This window comes from Lacerta agilis, chromosome Z (assembly GCF_009819535.1).
Source record: "Lacerta agilis isolate rLacAgi1 chromosome Z, rLacAgi1.pri, whole genome shotgun sequence".
In the NCBI taxonomy this organism is placed as follows: Eukaryota; Metazoa; Chordata; class Lepidosauria; order Squamata; family Lacertidae; genus Lacerta; species Lacerta agilis.
The window spans coordinates 2,305,426-2,327,364 of NC_046331.1; the positions used below are offsets into that span (position 1 = coordinate 2,305,426).

Sequence of the window (21,939 nt, forward strand, 5' to 3'; positions counted from 1 at the left end):
GCTTGGAACAATATTGCAAAATTCGGTTAACAATTCTGAAAGATAATTGTGTCTTGATCTGTACATTAGCCCAGGAGGTACAGATCTAACCTCTAGGTTAAATTACTGCAATGCATTCTATGTGGGGTTGCCTCTGAAGACAGTTCAGAAACGTCAACTGGTGCAGAATTCAGCAGCCAGGTTGCTCACTGGGGCAAGACAGTTTGAACATATAACACCAATCCTGGCTGCCAATTAGTTTCTGGGCCTATAAAGCCTTAAATGGCTTAGGACCGCATTACCGCAAGGACATTCTCCACATATGACCCAGACCCTGCAATTATAATCTGAGGCTCTTCTTCGGGTTCCTCCTCTGCGAGAGGCTTCAGGGCGGCAACATGAGAACAGGGCCTTTTCTGCAGTGGCTCCCTGCTTGTGGAATACTGTCCCCAGGAAGGCAAGAAGACAGGCATATCTTTAGGTGCCAGTAACAAACACTTCTCTTCTCCCAGGCCTTTGGTTAATTAAACAATCTATGGCCTTTTAAACTGTGTGTGGGGTGTGCTGCTCTTATTGATTGTTATTACGGTATGCATTTTTGTGTTTTTATATTGTAAGCTGCCCTGTGATCTTCAGAGGAAGGGTGGTATTGAAATAATAATAATAATAATAATAATAATAATAATAATAATAATAATAATAATAGTATCAGGTTAGTTTGTTTTGGAATCCCCCTCCACCCAATTTAATACCCAGTCTAATGGAGATCAAAGGCTCTTCCTTATTGTTTTTTAAGTTAACTTACTGAGGATTCCATGAATTATCTCTTGAGGGCTTTGTGCATTTGTATGTGAGTCCGTGTGCACATGCACACAATGGGGGCTTGTACCCCCTCCCACACCCCCTATTTCGTAAGGTTGTGCTGTTCTTTTTTTTTGTCCCAACCTCTCTGCGGCGGCTAAACCAAAGTGCTGCTTTTTTCTGCACGAGATAAGCAGAGTAAGGTTGGCCATTGAGCCAAGCAAGGCCTTGAGAGTAGCCCAGCCTATTTCCACCCCGTTGCAAGTGGAGCTGGGCAATCAGACTAGGTGGTGAAAACATCTGGGCCCCATTAGCAAAATAACCGGTCTTTTCCCCGCAAAAGCTGCCTTGTTCTCTCTCTCCCTCTCCCTCCCTCCCTCCCAGCCCCCACTGAAGGAAAGGGTTGGAATGTAAAAGGGTCTTAAAGGGCCAAAGTCTTAGCATGGTTGGGGTTCTTGCCTGCTGTGAAGGGAGTGGCTGATGGTGTGTAATGGGGAGATGGATGGGGTTAGACTTGCCAGGCGGGGGCAGAAAGCCGACTCCTCACACTGCCCTACATCCAAGAGCCCTTCTTATTTTTGGATTCTCTTGCTGTTTTCTTTCCCTTTGTCAGCCTCCCAACGGGCTGGATCCCTGATCTGTAGAGAGCCATAGTGCGGTAGGTTAAGGTTACCAGACGTCCCTGTTTCCTGTCCTTCAAAATCCATTGAAGTTGAAAAGTGCCCCCGGATTCATTGAAAAAATCTGGTAACCTTACAGTAGATTCACTGAAGCAATAGTTTCAGCTAGGAACCGATTGCTTCCAGTGGGTTGATCAAGTGGGGTGCTGTGGCGGTGATCTCGCCTGCCCAGTTGTTTCTCTTCACGAGATGCCCCCAGGATCCAGTGGTGCTCTTAGACCAATCCTGCCACCAGCAGCACATTGCAAAAGGAGACCTGCTTAACGCCAGGACTTTACAGTGTCATCCAAGGTCCCAGTCCTATGCAGACCAACCTGGAACTAAGCCCAATCACTACGTGTTATGATACTCTTTCAAGGCAAGAGACTGTTCTCTCTTCCTCAAGGTTTCCTGAAACAATGCCATAAGCTGCTAGAAGAGGACAGGAACTTTTGCAAGAGCTGTGTGTGAATTCTGTGGCAGAGATTATTGTGAAAGGGATTGAAAATAAAACTGCCTGTATCACAGTGCCTTTAAACAAACTTATGGGGACTTAACAAACGTATAAAATTGTCATGGGGCCAAAACAACTCACCTGGGAGAAAAGTTTGCAAGATTTGGTTTGTGGCACAGTGTATGGTGTGGATAAAGTGAAAATTTTCTCCCTCTCTCATAACACTAGAACTTGGGGCCCAGTGAAAATCTAGCATTTTGCATGGAAAAGTGGGATATAATTTTTTATAAAAAGCATTCCATTCAGATAAATTTAACAAATAATTTGTTGTTGTTTTATTTTATACTCCACATTTCCCCAGAGCCAGGACTCAAGGCATGCTTACAAAAATTAAAACAAACACAGATAAAACATAGAAAGCTAAAATATAATTGTTAAAAATCAATTAAATTACAATGGAATTAAAATCATTTAAAAATAAATCTATTAAAATACAGATAGTAAAAATAGAACAAAACATTTAAAAGCAGTCAGGTCCCACATCCCTGCCAGAATAAAGCCACCTTTACCTGCTGGCAGAGGGATGCGGGCTGTGCTGTGGGTTAAACCACTGAGCCTAGGGCTTGCCGATCAGAAGGTCAGCGGTTCAAATCCTTGCGACGGGGAGAGCTCCCATTGCTCGGTCCCAGCTTCTGCCCACCTAGCAATTCGAAAGCACATCAAAGTGCAAGTAGATAAATAGGTACTGCTCCGGCGGGAAGGTAAACATGCGTTGCTCTGGTTAGCCAGAAGTGGCTTAGTCATGCTGGCCACACGACCCGGAAGCTGTACACCGGCTCCCTTGGCCTGTAGAGTGAGATGAGTGCCTCAACCCCAGAGTCATCTGCGACTGGACCTAACGGTCAGGGGTCCCTTTACTGGCAGAAGGACAGCAAGGAGGGAGCCAGTCTGGCTTCTCCAGGGAGGGAGTTCCAGAGTCTGGGAGCAGCCACTCTCTCGCATCCCCAACAAACATAAGTAAATCAATTGGATCGAAAATCGGGACAGTATTCCTTCACACAACATGTAATTAATTGATAGCACACTCTGCCACAAGAAGTGGTAAGGGCCACCAGCTTGCTTTGGGTTTAGGGGCAGTTTGCTTCTGAGTAATAGGCAGTGGGGTGCAGCTCTCTAGATGTTGGAGTACATGACCATTGGCCATGATGGGAGGCAAAAACCTAACAACTGGACCCTATCACACCTGGAAGGGCTGCCCTAATTATCCCACTGCTCAGAAAATGTGTGTGTTTGTTGGTTGGGACAAAACATTTATAAAGTGTATTTGTTTTATGTAGGGGGGAAATTGTATACTGCTTAATTTTAAAAAAGCAGTGCCTGCAAAATAATACAAAATAATAATCAGTAATAAAAACAGGAAAACTTTAAAAGCAGCTGTGCATAACAAAATTATATGTCTGGGCAGGTGTGCTAAAATAAAAAAGGTATTCAACTCGCATCTAAAACAGTACAGGTAGCCCCCCATTTATGCGGGGGTCACGTTCCCAGGCACCAATGAAATCACGTACAATTGAAACCCATTGAAGAAGCCTGCAAACACCCCATTCCGCCCCTGCCCCTGTTCCACCCTTTTAGTGACATTTCAGTGACGTCGTTATGATGTTCCTGGATCGCTTCCGGGTTCAGCACAATGTGTGAATACACAGTCATGCACATATTAAACACACGTAAATGGGGGAGCTGCCGGTACAGTGAGGGTGCCTGCCTAGAGATGACAGGCGGAGAGGTTGATGGGCAGAGAAGAACAGGGATATGCTAGCTGATTCATCCCAGTGACCTCTCTGACTCAGCCTTTTGCTTGTTATTAATCTTCAGTGTCTGGGGAACAGTAGAGCTAGTTGCCACTGATTAATCTTCCATAGGTGTGCATTATTATTATTTATTATTATTATTATTATTATTATTATTATTATTATTATTATTATTATTATTATTATTATTATTTTAAGCCCACCACCAACATTTTCTCTAGTCTAAGTTGCCCAACTTAACCAGGGGGCAAACTGCATTGAATTGAATGGAACTTACTTCTGAGTGTATAGGATTGCACCATTATAGGAATACTATAATAGACAGTCCACTACTTCCAGCACATGGCTGGAAGGGAGTAGGCACAGATCCATCCTTTTTTCTACTCTCTAACCATTTTTGACTGGTGCTTAAGGCATGTTAATGGGCAGTTGCTAATTCATATTAAATGGGCTTTAGAAGATTATGTGTGAGCGACTAAGAAGGGTGAACATTTTACCCTTCTGCATACAGTAATAGCCGCATTCATCAAGCATCTATTTGATATCTCAGGTTTTTTTAACCTATGCCTTGTCTCTGCATTGAGTTGGTAGGCATCTGTGCCTTGGCCTGCCATCACTGAAACCCTCTGAAGTAGGGTGGGGTTAGGCATATTTTTGTAGGAATCTCTGTTTTGTGACTTTCTCCTGGGGCTTAATTTCTTCAGGAAATTCTGCAGCTGACGCCAGCCCCTCCGCATTGGGAACTCTTCTCCATGTGCTGGATGTTTGAGGGTCTGGTGTGACTACCAAGCAGTATATGGAAAGCTCTCTGTACATGCCCAAAGCTGCTCTCCCTTTTATTTGTGTTCCATATGTTTGGGTATCAGGCCCTGGCCTTGACGCTGAAAACTGACTTAAAGGTAAAGGGACCCCTGACCATTAGGTCCAGTCGCGGACGATTCTGGGGTTGTGGCGCTCATCTCGCTCTATAGGCTGAGGGAGCCGGCGTTTATCCACAGACAGCTTCCGGGTCATGTGGCCAGCATGACTAAGCCGCTACTGGCGAAACCAGAGCAGCGCACGGAAACGCCATTTACCTTCCCACTGGAGTGGTACCTATTTATCTACTTGCACTTTGACATGCTTTCAAACTGCTAGGTTGGCAGGAGCTGGGACCGAGCAATGGGAACTCACCCCGTCACAGGGATTCGAACCTCCGACCTTCTGATCGGCAAGCTCTAGGCTCAGTGGTTTAGACCACAGTGCCACCCGCGTCACTTGATGCTGAAAACTGACTTAGATAACCCTGGCCTTGATGCTGAAAACTGAATTAGATAACCCTGTCCCAAATTATACCTTGCCTCCATCAAGTGAAAATCAAAGCCACACCATGTATTTCACTTGGTGCTCCAGTTATTGAAAAATGTGGAATGGATCTTGCCTCCCATCCATTTTTCTTTCAGGTGACAGGATTTAAACACCGTGAGCGCAAGCTAATTTAAACTTTCACCATTCACCATAGACATTCAAAATGTGTTCTGCACTTTTTGCAAGAGAAAAGGGAGCCCAGGGGCAGGGATCCAAACATGACAGCTGGCTAAAATAAACCTCTTGTTTATTGCAAGAGCCACTTAAGGGGGGGGGGAACGCACACTCCCCAGCCAGCGTGAAATGCTTTCTCATTTCCTCAGTTTGTCTCCCTTTTGCCTCTTGAGCCTCATCATCAGTCATTAAGACAGAAGTAACTCCAGAGTTGTTGAGCGGCTGAACTGAATTTTATCACAGTTTCCTTCCCTGCTTTCAATTTCTGCCTTGAAAACTCATCCCAGATAAGAGGTAAAAAGGGCAGGAAACTGCTGCGTCTCCTCAAGGGTCTAAATTATTTCTTGTGGAATGGTCTCAGAGAAGCAGCAGCCTCTTTGCCCAGATGCCAGGCATCCAATGAAAGAGCCTGATATTTGGGAAAGCCCATACCATGAAAAACCCGGTGCCTCTGAGGTACTAGAGCACACCTTGGTTTTTCTGACTCTCAACCCCTTGCAGATAACATGGCAGCAATTCATATTGATTGGCACTGCATCTTATTTCCTTTTAAATCTTTCCCCACCCCCCACGATTCTTCCTATCTTTGGGTTCATTTCACACTTCCATTTGCCCCGTTCTCTCTCGGCATGGGTCTGAAAGGCTTTCCGTTTTGCCCTGCTGCTTTCGCAAGGAAAAGCCACTGTTTAGTGCTGAATTGTAGCGTATGTAAATTGGCCTCTCTGCAGATTGACGTTCGGCACCAAAGAGTGGACTTTCCTGGGGAAAGCGGCAGGGCAAACAAAGAGCCTATGCCTGGAAAGCATGGGGCAAACGGAATAAAATGTGGACCAAATGGAAGTGTGGATAAGCCCTTTTCTTCCACATTTGTCCTGAAGTTGCAGAAAGGTGCCAGAGTAAATATTGAAGCAATATTTGAGAATCCTTCTGATGCTGTTAAAAAATGAGCAGCATTTTTGCCAGCTTTCAGCTTCCCATCCTAGGAAGCCCCCAGAAGAGTTCTTGACTAACCGAGGGGTTGTGTGCAATGAGCAAATCAAACAAAAGCAGTTGAAATAGCTCAATACAACAAATGCTTTCAGCTGAAGATGCAACTTTATACTGACTTCTCCAGTTCTCACTATTACTCAAACCCTTCATGGCAAGCATCTCTGGTACTTAGTAGACAGCTAATGCTGCTTCACTTGTGACCCCCTAAAACTTGCATAGCAAACCTGCGCCAGCCAAAAATCTCTTTCTCCGGTCTGCATCCCCCACTGCAAATCCAAGGCAGGACGTGGAAGGGAGCAAAGCAGCTAAGGAAAGGTGAAGTTCAGAGATGGAAACTGGGATGGGGAGAGAAACCAGGCAGCATTTTCCTCTGGCCAGGCAAGCACCTCTTTCCCTGCACAGTGCCAGCCGCATACGGGGTATATCCCAGCACAGCCTAACCAATGTGCAGACTACTGTACAATCTTGTAGTCCTGAACAGGTAGTCCGAACACTGGGCAGACGGAGTGGAGCCTCTGAGTCCAAAAAGCCGGCAAGCAGGTGGTGCACTTACTCCTTTCCCGGTCTCCTGCCTCCGGGCTGACTGTTTGCAAGGGAGAGAAAGTAAGAGAGACAGAGAGAGGAGGGAGGAAGCAGGCAATGGGAAGGCCAAGTCCTGTCAGAAGAGGCAGCTTACTTTACCAGGGAAGAAACATCGGCGCCAGCTCCGGTGATCCCCGCATCTGCAGAACCCAGTCAACCGTCCTGCCCCTTTCTTCTCCAAGCTTCTCCATACGGAAAACCACCCAGATCCACTTGGGCCATATCACAGGTTCCTTAGGGGGAGGGAAAATAGAAACAAAATTAAATAGACGAAGAAAGCAAACAGTTGTCACCAACTGAAAAACCGGGAGAAGAGTCTCTTGAAAGATGCAGCCGTGTGCTGGAGGTGGAGGAGTTATGGGTCCCTCTGCTCCTTTTAGGGACCCCCCACATCTGGTCAGCTCTTGTCAGAGGATCACTTGGGCCTGAAGTATCCACACAATGCTTCCGTGAAACGTTTTGTTGGTTTTCGTGGTTGCTGCTTCTGTTGTTGCCCCAAAGGAACTCCAACTCTGCTTTGGCACCCAGAGCAAATGCCCGGGGAGTGTGGCATTTGAGATCAGGTCCGCCACAAGGCTTCTTTGCCCCACGTTGGCCACTTGCCTTTGCAGTTGGCCTCTGGCTACCAGGAGAGTGATCTGGCTCCCTCCCACACACCTCCTTTGTGGCCTCCAATCCCCACCCAGCATCTGGCACTCATTGTGGCTCCGTCATTCTGGTCTTTGCGCCTCCCTTCCTTCTCCTGCTTCCCTCCTGCACTTCTGCCTCAATTGACGTGGCAGTGCAAAACTAACTAGGCTTGAAGGAGGAGCTTGCCAGCTGCTGGGAAGGTCAAGGTTCGACAGGAACTGAGCCGCCTGGTGGATAACGTTGCGAGGGAGGGGAAAAGAAGGCTCCATACCTTGGATGGAAACTCAAGGAATGTTGTCTTCCCTCTGGTGCGCGGCTCCCGTGTAGCGATTCCAGATGTTCCAAGGGCCATGTGCTCTATTTCCTCTTGGTTGCTGCAGGGATAAAGGCCGCTTTATGCACAATATACAAACCCACCAGCACACACAAGATGGGAGGGGGCAGAAAAAGGGAGATTTGGAATCCATGGTTTAGCAGGGATGAAGCAAAACTAGCAACTGATCTAGAGTACCCAGGTCACCCCCCTTGCTTTTGGGAGGCCTGCCATCACCATTCTTCCATTATACTCACATTCCTTGACTTCTGGAGTGTGGGATTCAAGGCATTTGGCGCAGTTACGCAAGTATGATCTGTTCAGGGGAAGTGAGCAACAAAGATCACTTGCAGAGCTGGGTCATCTGCTCAAGAGTACTGTCAGGGCTGTCTTAAAGGGATCGGCCGCCCTGGCGCGACAATCCCTCGGCGCCCCCAATGGGCCGCCTCTCCGCCCACCTCCCTCCCGCGCTGGCCGCCCCTTGGGAGGGGGGGTGGGCGAGCGGGAGATGAGGGGCGTGGCGCTGCAAGCCGGCCGCCCTCCGGAGCCCCAGCTGGAGCGCTGGGAAGGGTGCGCAAAGCCCCGCGCCGCTCCAGCGCCATGCCCCTCATCCCCCGAGGGGTGGCCAGCGCGGGAGGGAGGTGGGTGAGCGGGGGTGAGGGGCGTGGTGCTGGAGCGGCACGGGGCTTTGCGCACCCTTCCCAGCGCTCCAGCTGCGGCTCCGGAGGGCAGCGGGCTCGCGGGCGCGCCCCTGGGGGGCCTGGCGCCCTGGTGCACCGCGCCACCCAGCCCTTATGACGAGACGGCCCTGAGTACTGTATATAAACTTTCCCCATTCAGATCCTACAAGGCAGCTTTCTCCAATCTGCTGCCCTCCATATGTTTTGGCTGGGGCTGATGGGAATCAGTGTTCCCCACCTCCCCCTAGAAAAATAGGTGCCAGTACACACCATGAAGTTATTACAGTAAGTGCCACACTTTTAACAACAACAAAAATAGAAGTTCCGGTACTGCCTACCCTTGAATAGCCCCTTTTAAAAAAAGCACTGATGGGAGTTACAGCCCAAAACATCTGGAGGGCAGCAGGCTACGGAAGGCTTCCTTGTAGGGCAGTGCTTCTCAAACTTGGGTCCCCCCCCCGCTGTTGTTGGACTACAACTCTCATCATCCCTGACCACTGCTGCAGCTAACTAGGGGTGATGGGAGGCATAGCCCAACAACAGCTGGAGACCCAAGGTTGAGAAACACTGCTTTAGGGTGTGCTTTGAAAAGAGCATCATTGGCTTGTAATGGGAATCAGACATCAGCCTGCACACCTGGCCTTGCTGTCTCACTTTTATCATCCGTCCATCTCAGATGCTAGTCAGTCACAGTCTCTTTCTTTCTTCTCCCTCTTGTTCCCTGAAACAAGCAGAAGTGCCAGCAAGTCACGTAAAGACAGTAGGTGAAAGGCAAAATAGTAGAATTGGTCGTGCACGTACTCGGGGTGGAGCAGGCATTTGAGCCTCTGCCTTAAGTGCATCAACCAATTTAGGACACCCTTTGGTCTTTCACAGGAAGGCAGTGGTGAAAGGCAAAACTGAGCTCTCTAGCCAATCTGAGGCAGTGGGGGAGAGGCTTCGGTCCACTTAAGGCTGTTGGACTCCAACTGCCATCAGCTCCAGGCAGCGTGGCCAGTGACCAGGGGTGATGGAGTGGTAGTTCAGAACAGGAGAGAGCATCGTTGGCTGCCTTTCTATCAACGCAGATCTGTTGTCTATCCAACCTGGCATTGTCTACACTGGCCGGCAGCAGCTAGCTCTGCAGCATTTCAGGCAAGAGTCTCTTCCAGCCCTATATGGAAATTCTAGATGCAATGCAAAATGGATGTCCCACCACTGAGCTAGGGGTCCTTCCATCACTTGGAGGGCCACAGGTACCAACCCTTTGTCTAAGGCATGAAGCATCTTTGTCATGTGGGCAACAGGAGCATACAGAGAGGCAGGGAGATCCATCCACTTTCATTTCCTCCAAAGCTGAATACGCCACCATCCAAGGGGGGGGCCTTTGGGGAGGGTGTGAGCTTCTTCTTATTGTTGTTGTCTTTATTTCACAACCTCCCATGGAGGATGCTGGAGGGAGGGCGGGACACACACACACACACACAGGACCACACACAAACACAATTTCTTTACCACTGGGGGGGGGGAATCTCACCTCCCCATCCTCCCTTATTATACTGAGTTTTCAACTTTTTCAACAATCGTAGGCAATGCCAAGGGTGTGGTATACTTTCTATGTCAAACAAACAAACAAACAAACAAACAAACTGGAACTATTACTCAGGATAAATCATCTTGAGGTATGTGTGTGCATGTGAGGGTGTGTCTTGCTTTTCTTAACAGACTTCTTGAGGGATTTTTGATAGGTAGAGTTTTGTTTGGCAAGGGTAAGGTAGTGATGGGGAAGATATCAGTGATGGAATTATTGGGAGGAGGTAGACAGAGATGTCTTGGCCCCCTGATGTTTTGGGCTGGTCATCTTAGCTACTGTTTTCAGAAGGTTATAGGAATTGGTGGTGTGTATGCCATGATTTGGCTAAAAGTGGCGGGATTCAGAGGTGGAGCTTATGGCTTTGATTAGAGAATTCCCTACTCCTCCAGTACTTCAAGCACTGGGTAGCACCTAGTTCTGCCTGTATTTGTAAGTGAACATGATTAGAAGCAGGGTGGTGGCTCACCTTGAAGCTTGGGTGAATTAGATTGGAGTAATCACTTACGTTTCTAGAATTCAAAGGCTTTATTCATGCAGGAACTATTTACTGAATGAGTGGAGATGAGAGAGAAAATAGCAGATATCTTGTCTGGAGAGAACAAACAAAATGGCTCAGCTTTTAGGGGTACAAATTCAGGAACAGAGCATATGCTCCCTATATTTCACAAATTAAAATAGGGCAGGGGTGTGTTTGTGATGTCACTATATTTATCTATTAGTTTTTAATGAAAATATTTATATACCACTGTACCATATAAATATATCACAGCTGTTTAAGGCAACATAAAAACAAAGCTGTACAGCAAAATCATAAAGAGTTAAAGACAAAAGCAAAAAACAAACACCAATAGACCATTGTTGGGGGTTACTCTTAATTCCCTGCACGGGCCTGGTAGAATAGAACAGTTTTCAGCATGCGTTTAAAAGGTTGGCACAGAAGGCGCTCGCTGGGTAAACTCTCTCTCTCTCTCTCTCTCTCTCTCTCTCTCTCTCTCTCTCTCGCCTCCCTGCTTGCAGGTAGAGGGTTGTATGCCAGGGCTTGAAAACATGGTCCCCTCTGAATGTTGCCAGACTCCAACTCCCATCAGCACAAAACAGTGGCCAGGAACAATGGGAATTGTAGTCTAACAGTATGGGGGACGGACACGGGCTTCCCATCCCTATATGGTACCTAAGTGTAATGCATGTGTGCATTAGAGTACATTAGACACACCTACCCTTTCATCCAGAGGTGTTTCCCCCCCCCCCCCCTGGAGACAGAGGGTGTGGCAAGGGGGCCTGGACTCTGCACAATGAGCACAGTAGCCTTATAGGGCATGTTGAATTTTCAACTTTCAAATTCCCAAAAATGCGGGGTACTAAAAATTTGTAACACGACTTGGGAATTCAAAAGATTATTTTGGTTAAATTAATATAATTTAGTTTTGCTTGGTAAATAGAATGTGTGTAAAATCGCATTGGTATCATTTAAAAATGATTGCTAGGTACTTGCGATTATACATTGTTGTTGTTTAGCATTACCTGACATTTTCAGACAGTAAAATTTTCCGAAAGCAGTTTATGTGCTGGTCCATCAAATGGAGACTTACCAAGAGAAATGTTGTCAAAACACAAAAATAACAGCAGATTTGAATTCCTCACATCCAAAAGCATTTTTTTTCAAGAAATTTGCAAAATGATGTTTTACAACCACCCCCACCCCCCTAAAATGGCACGCCTTGCTGTATAGCAACTCAACACGGTGACATTTTGACGAGGGATTTCTCAAGAGACAGAAATCAGGATGGTGATTTTTTTAGGGTGTGACATGTTGCACAAATGAAGACAGCTGGAGTGTGTGGGAGAGGATAAGAATATAGCTCCCTCCTATCCATAGCCTACCTCTTAAACAGGCACAGACAGAAGATGTCCTGTGTCTCCTCCCCACCCCCTGCCCCCCACCCCTGATCCCTGGGTGCCTGTAGATCCTTGAAGAGAGGGCATCTGAGTTATAGCCAGAGTCTGCTTTCTCTCACCACTGAGTCACCCTTGCACGTGGATGGGATTGGTGTGTGGGTGAGTGAGTGAGAGGAAGCGGGGGGGGGGAGAGAACATGATCGGTGCCCCCCACCTCTGTTTTATACCTCTGTTAAAACACTGAACTCATGTTACCACCTCCCTTTGCTCCATGTCCCAGAAAAAAAATGACTACCCACCAGTCATCTGAGCTTGCATTAACTCTGAAGCTTCTTCTCCCTTTCCAGCCTCAGGCTCAAGGAGAGATACCTGAGAATGAGAGATGCAGGCTGCAGATGTCTTGGTCCTGAGCCCAAACCTGCATCCTACCCCCCCCCCAACCCCAAGGCAGGCAGGCACCTACTTCTCCTGCCAGTCAGCCCCCGCCCTCCTGCCCCGTCCTACTCCTTTGGCCGGGATGTTTCTGGGTCGTTTCAGCCACTACACACACACACACACACATACCCACAGCTTGATTGCTAACACATGGGCTGGAGGCTCCCATCCAACACTTTGAAGGTCTCGGCCCTCGGCAGCTCGTTACACATTTTCCTGTCTCTATATTCAGGAAATGAAGTCAGAGCGTTGATATAAAACAGGCTGGGCTGAAAGGGGAGAAGATGGAAAGACTTGAGAGGCTGAGACCAGGAATTTAGAGTGGGGGCCCCGATGGCACAGCATATCATGTGTGCAAGAGAAGGGTCATGATACTGGGGGGTCCAAGAAGGTCCCTTGCATTGCACTGCAAGTCCTACTAGCAGTTCAGTCACATCCAGTTATGCCAGATTCCAACTCTACCTAGTACTTTGAATCCTAGGGTAGTTTGCTTGTTGCTAGCCTGGGTTATTGCATCCAGAACTGCTGCAAAAGTTTGAGCTTGCTTCACTGGTGTTTCCTAACTGAGCCACATAACTGGCAAGGGGCAATGTGTGCTTTCCAAGAGCTGAGCTGCTAGTTCAGAGCAGAATTCCTTTGAAGAGCTCAGCAGCTCAGGGCAGCAGTGGCGGCGGCGGGGGGATACTATGGGGGGTCAGTTGCAAGTCAACACCAGAACATGCAGAGCAGCTGTAGGAACATATAGCCTACAGGACTGCATCCTACATGACCTTAATAGGGGATGCGGGTGTCGCTGTGGGTTAAACCACAGAGCCTAGGGCTTGCCGATCAGAAGGTCGGCGGTTCGAATCCCCGCAATTACAGGGTGAGTAAACAGTGTTTCCGTGTGCTGCTCTGGTTCACCAGAAGCGGCTTAGTCATGCTGGCCACATGACTTGGAAGCTGTACACCGGCTCCCTCAGCCAGTAAAGCAAGATGAGTGCCGCAACCCCAGAGTCATCCGCGACTGGACCTAACGGTCAGGGGCCCCTTTACCTTTTACATGACCTTATGATCTTGACGTTCTACCATGTATGCCTGTAACTACAACATACATAATATAATCGGATGTGATTATTATTGCAACTAGAAGCAAGCATGTGTCACACCAAAGTTTGGGAAGGTACTGTGTCATAGCCAAACAATGTGATCAGCAAGAATCATGCGGTTCTTGTTGGACTCCAGATGACAAGCTTGAATGTTCCCCAGGATAAACAGCAACAACAGGCACTTAGAAACCAGTGTACCAGGAAGAAGCCTAGCCTAGATCATTTATCCCTGACATGCTATGTTTCTGTGGGCAAGGAATTTTAAATGTAGAAGGACACTCAGATAAGAAATCCATTGCTGGCTGTCCACTGTTGCACATCTCAGCAAGAGCTGCACTGTATGATTTCTCTGCAACACGTAGCTAAGTTCTTGCTTTTAGCACATATTAGCAGTGAAAACTGAATGAATGTTAAGTCAAAACAAAATAAAATAAAAAATTCCTTCCAGTAGCACCTTAGAGACCAACCAAGTTTGTTCTTGGTATGAGCTTTCGTGTGCATGCACACTTCTTCAGATACACTGAAACGGAAGAAGTTTTCTGAAGTTTTTCTAAGGTGCTACTGGAAGGAATTTTTTATTTTATTTTGTTTTGACTATGGCAGACCAACACGGCTACCTACCTGTAACTGAATGTTAAGTGTTGAAGTACCTCATCCAGAAGAACAGGAAAGCAAATTATTGTAGTTGTGTTCCTCCTCCCAGTGACATCTTTCTGGTGGTGAGATACCATATCCTATAGCTTCGGGATCTGAAATGGATAGAAATTATTGAGCGGTAACTGTAAGCAGCAGCAAAGGATTGCGGGGCAATGGACTGTGAGCCAGTTTCACCCTGTGGCTTTCTCCCATGGCAGCAACGTAAGAACCTAAGAAGAGGCTGCTGGATCAGGCCGATGGTCCATCTATTCCAGTCTCCTGTACTTACAGATTTCTGTGGGACCTGAACACGTGCACTCCCCCCCCCCAGTGATTTCCAGCAACTGGTATTCATAAGCACTGCAGCCTGTAATCGTCAGGTGGGAAAGGCCTCTATGGTGCCAATGGACACCCTTGTGAGTTTGCTGCAAGGACATGATGGCACTAGAACAACTGATCCAGGATGGCTATCACTGCTCGCCCACTTCAACTCACAGAATTTTCCACCCCAACATGTGGCGATGTACAGTGTCTTTGGCAGCATTAGAAGGCGATTATACACCTTGAGGGTTCTACCTGTGGTTATTAGCTAAAAAGTCAGTGCTAGAGCACATGCTTTGCATTAGAAAGATTGCAGTCGCGTTCCCTGGCATCTGTAGGTAGGGCTTTAGGTAGGGCTGGGGGAAATCCTTGTCAGAAGGTCCGGGGAGCCACTGACCCATGTCATAAACACCAGCTCCTGGGGGCCGGTGCACTCCCTCCCTCCCTCCCATAGTTTTTTTTGAGGGGGCTGGGCCCCCCTCATGTTGGACCCCCTCAATCATCTTGAGAAGCTGGCACCTCTGACCCACGCTTACCTTTCCTCCGCTCTTTCCGGGCATGTCTGAGCACTTCCCTGCCAGAGATTTCTCTGTTGGGATTTTATCTCACCGTGTTGCTCTAGCAGTGCTAGTATGTGTTACTATGATTTGTGTACATCATGTGAGTGTCTGAGAAGCGTGTGAAAGGAAGTTGTTTTTATCTCTTCCTCTGTGTGTTGATCGTTGGAAGTTGGTTTCATTTTTGACTATGCGTTGCAGTTCCGAACTGGTGTTCAGAGAGCATGGGTGTACTGTTGGAGCTCTGTATCTAAAGACTGTAAATAAAGTAGTTTTAGCACTACGAAGGAGTCTTTCTTCTTGCTTAAATATGCAGCAAGATTTGTGTGCTCTTTTCAGGAGAGAAGAGTCGCTTACTACCGGCTGTTCTGGTCTGATGGAGTTTGCGAGCCAGAGCGAAGCCCAGGAGACGCTCCAGAGACTTGGGAAATACGCAGCCTTCCCAGAGCGTTTTCCTAACATTCTCCGCAAAAACCTGCTTTTAAAAGCTGAATCAGAGGCAGTGGCAATCCAGGGAAAATCTGGATTGATGCTTGCTTTGATTGAGCACTAAAGAGCGGGTTTTCACCAGGAAAGCTCTGGGGCAAAACAAAGGCAAAAATGCTCGGATATAGAGGTTTTAAGTGCAGACCAGTGCCTGGGAAGCATGGGACGAAAAGTAAATGTGGACAAGCCCTGAGTCAGTATGGATGACACTGAGCTCGATGTACCAGATGCTCTGGCTCAGTATAAGGCAGATTCCTATGTTCCTTTTTAATTCAACCCGTACAGAACCATGAGAACAAGAATCTTATTCTACTTTTTGGCAGGCAGTAGCTCAATGGTACCTGCTTTGCATTAAGAAGGTCCCATCATCTTCCAGTAGAGCTGGGAGACACTCCCCCCCCGGCCGCCTGTAACCCTGGAGAGTCACAACCATTTAAGCGTACGCAGTGGTGAGCTAGGAGAACCAATAATTTGCTTTGTCTTTCTAAATACCAGTAACCTGGCAATGCAGGTTAAAAAGCGGGTGGACTTCTGCCTTCGTATCTTGCATGTGGGATTCCCAAACCTTCTGGTGGTCACTGTTGAAATCTGGGGTTGGGTTAATCGGGACCTTGGTTTGATGCAGCAGAGCTCTCAGGAACTTAGGTGCTTTAGCAACATAACAAGCCTGCAAAATCAGGCCAAGGGCACTTCTAATCCAACATCCTGTCCTCGCAGTGGGAAACCAGCAAGCAGGCACCAAACACAAGAATTTTCTGGGTGGCCTTGGTCAAGTTTTAGCCTGACTTAAAGCTCACAGCTGTTGTGCTGCAATTTTTTAAAACAAACAAACAAACAAACAAACAAACAAACAAACAAACAAGAAAGCACTTTTTCATGTTGGGAAAAGCAAAGGAAATGACTAGTAACATGACCTGACCTGAATGTGATTCATAGATTTGAAAGGGACCACCCGTTTCCATGCCTCTGAAACATCTGAATGGGATTGTGGAATAAAATGCATTTCCAGAACTATGGTTCCTTGCGGTCACATGCATCATTTTATAAGCTTCTGCGCCTGTTGCCTGTTGCTTGCCTTTTCTCTCAATGAAAATATAACAGATGCTGCAACCTTTCCTCCTAGTTTCATGAATGTGTCTGATGATCCCTTTAAAAAAGCACGTACGGATGGAAAGGAGAATAGTGAGGCTGTCTCTGCACTTTAGGTCCAATATTGAGAGGAAGTGTGTGGACATAACAGGTCCCTGGGCCTGAGGTTCTCACCCCTGGGCTAATGAGTAATTTCTGATCACTTTTTAAAATCTCCTGTGGCTGCAGTTTAAGTGTTTGTGAGACACACCGTCTGTTCTTTTCAAACAGCAATGAGAAAGACCCAGAAAAGCTGTTGTCCAGCAACCCTGTTTGGTATAGTCAGGACAGTAGTCAGGATTCAAACGACAATGCACACACCACCCCCTTCTTTGCTTTTGTGGTCTCTAGTTAGATTTTGGCGCCTGAGAACTGCCAGCCAGCCTGCCTTCTCCATTTTCTTTCTTGCTGTAAGAGATCATGTCGCTTCAGTTTTCCAATCAAGCAGCCGCAGTTGAATGCAGAAGAGGCTTCTGTGGTGACGGAAAACGTTTGTTCCTCTTCCTGGCTTAATGGTTCCCCCTGTAGGTCATTTTAAATATACCAGTATTTTCTACTGATTTGCAACGTGGTCACAGAAAGATGCGTTTATGGGTTTAGACTGGGTGAGCTGCTTATCGACCATCCTGGTAACACTAGAACAGCATAACACTCTCTCACTGGACATCTGATGTAGCTGAATGTTGGAGGATGTCAGGACACATGGAATAAAGTCCTCTACTCAGAACACATAGTGGTTTTAGAAAAACCATTTGTTGTTAGCTGCCCAGGAGTCCTTTGGGATGAAAAGTACTGTAGGATATAAACAAATAAATAGCTGAACTTGTGTGGGTTTAAAAGAGGATTAGACAAATTCGTGGAGGATGAAGCTATCAGTAGCTACTAGCAGTGCCCATCACGTCTGTGCTCTGTGCCCATGGTCAGCAGGGGCAGCCCAGGAGATTTTGCCACTGAAAGTAAAATGCCCCAACTCCTCCCACATCAAAACAAAATTTAAAAAAAAAAATCCTTCCAGTAGCACCTTAGAGACCAACTAAGTTTGTTATTGGTATGAGCTTTTGTGTGCATGCACACTTCTTCAGATACCCACATCGACCTCTGCAGATCTGGGCCTCCTTCCTGCCCCTACCATTGGCACCACCACCACTAAACCTGCACCCACTTCTGCCACAATGCAGCAGTGAGAGCATAGCATGAGCAGTGAGGGCAAGCATGCTGTGGCAGCGGTGGCAGTGGCGGGCAAAGCCGTTGTGGGGCTGGCAGCAGGACCGCATCTGCTGCCCAGGACTAATTGCCTCAGCCTCTTCTTCATGGGCTCTCCAGCCTTGATGGTTGGAGACAGCAATGCTTCTGAATCGCAGTTGCTGGAAACCTCAGTGGGGAAGAGGGCTCTTGTGTTCAGGTCCTGGTTGTGGGTTTCCCAGAGACATCTTGGCGGCCAATGTGCACAGAGTTTATGTGGGGGCTATGCAATGCCCCGTCCTTATTGAACATTTGTTCAGATTTCTTTGTTGGGGAGGTTATGTCTTCCAATCAATTGATCTTTATCCCACACTTTCCCTTGTATTTCCCCACCATTCTTCTAATTGTGAATAGGACTTTCCCTTTGCTCTGTGCAGAACTGTTTTTTACAGAATTGAGGCTTGGTGCTATGCCCTCTGCCCTTCTGGGTAGCCACTTTAAGAAATCCCCTTTGGAACAGCATTCCTGTGTGTTATGGAAAATATGATATCAGGAATCACAAGACAGAGAAACCAGTAGGAGAACACTTCAGTCTCCAAGGACATTCTATACAAGATCTCAAAGTAGCTGTCTTAATACAAAGGCATTTCAAAAATAGACTGGAAAGAGAAGTTGCTGAATTTCAACTAATTACCAAACTTAAAACCATGTAAAGACCTGGTCTGAACAAAGACATTGGATTCTTATCTCATTATACATCACAAAGCTATCTTTAGCCATCTCACGCCTTGCCTTTTCCTGTAAGACCAAAAGCAGTCGTTGACAGTCGTCATCAGGTTTTCCACACCTACCAGCCAATCACCCATTCCCACCACCCTTCTGAGTAATACCCCTCCCCACTCTCTCACTATATATAAGGGTCTGGTGACTTCTGTTTCAGTGTATCTGAAGAAGTGCGCATGCACACGAAAACTCATACCAAGAACAAACTTGGTTGGTCTCTAAGGTGCTACTGGAAGGAATTTTTTTATTTTTTATTTTGTTTTGGAAAATAGAGGATGTTGTTCACTACATTACCCGGTGTCCTTTGTTTAAAGATTCTTGTGGGAAAATATCTTGAGTTTATCCACAGGGATAATTTTATTACATCAAGTGAGATTGTGTGCTTTTTGCTGTTGGATGAGGAAAATCGCATTACCTTTCATGCTTCTGGAAATTAAGAGCCAATTTTGTGGCTCAGCTCTGAATATCTTCTTCTCTGTGTTATGACCTGTAGCTAAACAAATATGGTGGTTGCTAATGCTATCAGCCCCTTTACTTGAATAGAAAGCAGCACACTCCACAACGGTGTTGAATGCATATCAGGGCTGGGAAATAACTGGCGGGTGCTCTTTGTGCCTTTCAGGAAAAAGAGAAGAAATACATGCTGCCAGTGGATAATCTGAAGGTGCGGGATGTCGAGAAGGGCTTCATGTCCAGCAAGCACATCTTTGCCCTCTTCAACACTGAGCAGAGGTGCTGCCCTTTATCTGAAATTCCAGCAATACAATTCCATCTGCACATTTTGGGGTTTTAGAAGGGCAGAGAATGGCAAGTGTGGGGAAAGTGAGGTCATGGGATGGCAACTATTAGGAAGGTGAGGGCATAAGAGGACAAGTGTTGGCACCATGATGGCAGAAGGTGACATCAGTAAAGGCAGATGTGTTTACTCTGGGGATAATTAGGTGTATAAAGGACAAGGTGTGTGTGTGTGTGTGTGATGCTATAGGAAAGTGCAAAAGCCTTGTTTCCCAAACTCTGAACGCCCTGCTTTCTAAGGACCAAGCAGGATGCAGACGTGGGAGATCTGTGATCAGGATATATCACATTTTGTTTTTAAAGTTCAAAGCAACTACTGGGCTCTGTGACTTTCCTGATACAAGGCTGGTACTGCTTGTGGAAGAGCCAGCAACAGAATGCAGTGGTGGAGAGATGCAGAAGGTCCTTGGCTGCAAATGATTAACCCCAGCTGAATTTGCACAGGAAAGAAGTGGTTTATGCCTCACATTGATGCAGCTGGTGTTGCAAGGGTTGCTGAGGCTGAATGGGAGCCCATCTGCACCCTGCTCCCCCTCAGTGTGTGATGCAAAATTGCACCCTCTGCCTGACAAATAAAAGCTCAGTTCAGATGATCCTCCAAATTATTATTTGGGAAACTGGGGGTTGCACCTTCCTCCATTGCTCTGTTGACTTTAACCTAGAGATGGATGCATCAGTATATTTCCAACTCATGTCAGTTTCATATGAGTTCTTTCTTATGTAAGTTCCACCACCCCTTGTGCAGTAATCTGCCGTTAAAAAAAATATGTATGGAAATTTATATTTAAAGATGTGCTCTATCTCATTTCTAAATATATTTTAACCTAAAATATACCTTTGTAAAACCCCTTTTGGTACATTTTTTTCCAGCTGAGCAATGTATTGCAAAATTCAGATAATTGCCAATTCCAAAGGATAGTTATATTCCAGTTTTCACATTAGACTGGTGGGTGCAAATCAGGATTATGGCAGGATTAACAAAAAACAAATTAATGAAGTATCCCTACTGGAGCCATGGTTTGCTTGTTGTCCAGACTGGGCGAATATTGCCAGGGATAACCTCCAAGTCGTTTTTTGAAACTGTGGTTTGAAGAGGCTTTGCAAACTATGTTTGGAAATGGCATTGTTAGTCAGCTGGCACTCTCACAACAAGCAGCATATAGACTGATTACTCATTTTGGCCCCTTTTCCTGAGATGTTGGCTACCTTGTGACTACAAATGGGAGAGAAACTAAACTCATTTCTCAGTTAAAGCTAAATCTACCTAATTCATACTTTCAGGACCAATACACAAACTGAAACGCAGCCCTCCTTTGAAATTCTCACTTCTCAGAATTTTGCAATAAAGTTTCCCAGCTGAGTAATGTGTAGAAAATACGTATACTAGGATAAAGCGTGCTTTTAAAAAATGCATTGTTGTGTGAAAATAACTTTTAAAATGTGTTTTATATTAGGCAAAAGTGCTTAGTAAAATTTTTGTTTTCTTTTGCCCCAGGAATGTGTACAAAGATTACCGGCAGCTGGAGCTGGCCTGTGAGACCCAGGAGGAGGTGGATAGTTGGAAGGCCTCCTTCTTGCGTGCAGGAGTTTACCCGGAGCGTGTTGGGGTGAGTTGTTCCCCAGCAGTGACAGAAGGATAAAGGAGTGTGGGGGTGAAAGCATCTTAGAGTAAACCATGGCTACGAAGGATACCAACCTCCCGGGTAGGGGCAGCCATGTTTGTTTGTTCATATGATCTACTCTGTTCATGTACAAAGCAAAGAGGGGTTGAGTGATGGATGTGGGAAGCTGAACTTTTCCCCAGGTTCTCACACACAGTCCATTGCCTCTGCTCCCAGCTTCAGCATCAGAGGTGAGCCAAAGGTAGCATTGAGTGTAGCAGTGGAACCCTGCGCGTCCTTCTTGTGCCTTCAACTTTTGCTCATCTCAAGATCTCCCTGAACATTTTGATTGGGAGACAGTAGTGTGTCTCCAATACAGTGGAACCTCAGAAGCCGAACGCCTGTAAACTCGAATGTTTTGGCTCCCAAACGATTGAAAACTGGAAGTGATTGTTCCGGTTTTTGAATGATTTTTGGAAGCCATATGTCCCGCACAGCTTCCAATTGGCTGCAGGACGCTCCTGCAGCCAATCGGAAGCCGCGCCTTGGAAGTTGAACATTTTGGAAGTCGAAGAGACTTCCGGAACGGATTCCGTTCTACTTACAAGGTACGTCTGTATTTAGATTTATCTTGGGGCCCTGTATCACCACCATGGAAGAGTCTGCTGCTTGGGGGATTTCTGACGTGCTGGGCGCAATGCCCTCTTTGACATGCCAAGCGCCACCGCCTCTGATGCGCCCTCCCCTGTCATTCCCATAGGGTTTTTCACCAGAGATAACCGTGCCCTGCTGGTTCTCTCCCACCCGGTTTCCTTTATGTCCACTATATCAATGCTGCCTTCTAAGGCCATCTTGGCTCGGAGGCTTCTAGCAGTAGCAAGCAAACACGTGTCTTTGACACTTGCGTTTTGAGCTGCGGTGCGTTGGCCTCTCTGAATTGCTGCCCTGTCCCCTTGCACATATAATACCTTGCTTTGCACACACCCCATTTAAATTTCCCCCAGTTTCATCATCTTCATCTCAGGGAGAAAATGTGTT

General features: G+C 46.7%; 1 protein-coding gene across 12 annotated transcripts in view; it reads left to right on the top strand.

The window, feature by feature from the left end:
- The window catches only part of DNM1 (dynamin 1), a 141,792-nt gene that overhangs the window by 95,483 nt on the left and 24,370 nt on the right, over positions 1–21,939 (top strand). For all 12 annotated transcript variants that reach the window (XR_004425810.1, XR_004425809.1, XR_004425811.1 and 9 more), the window contains 2 exons: positions 19,128–19,237; positions 20,796–20,907. Coding sequence is in view for 9 of the 12 variants with exons in the window: in XM_033137358.1 (XP_032993249.1) it covers positions 19,128–19,237; positions 20,796–20,907 (222 nt within the window). In the remaining 3 variants the exon portion in view is untranslated. The remainder of the gene's footprint in view (positions 1–19,127; positions 19,238–20,795; positions 20,908–21,939) is intronic.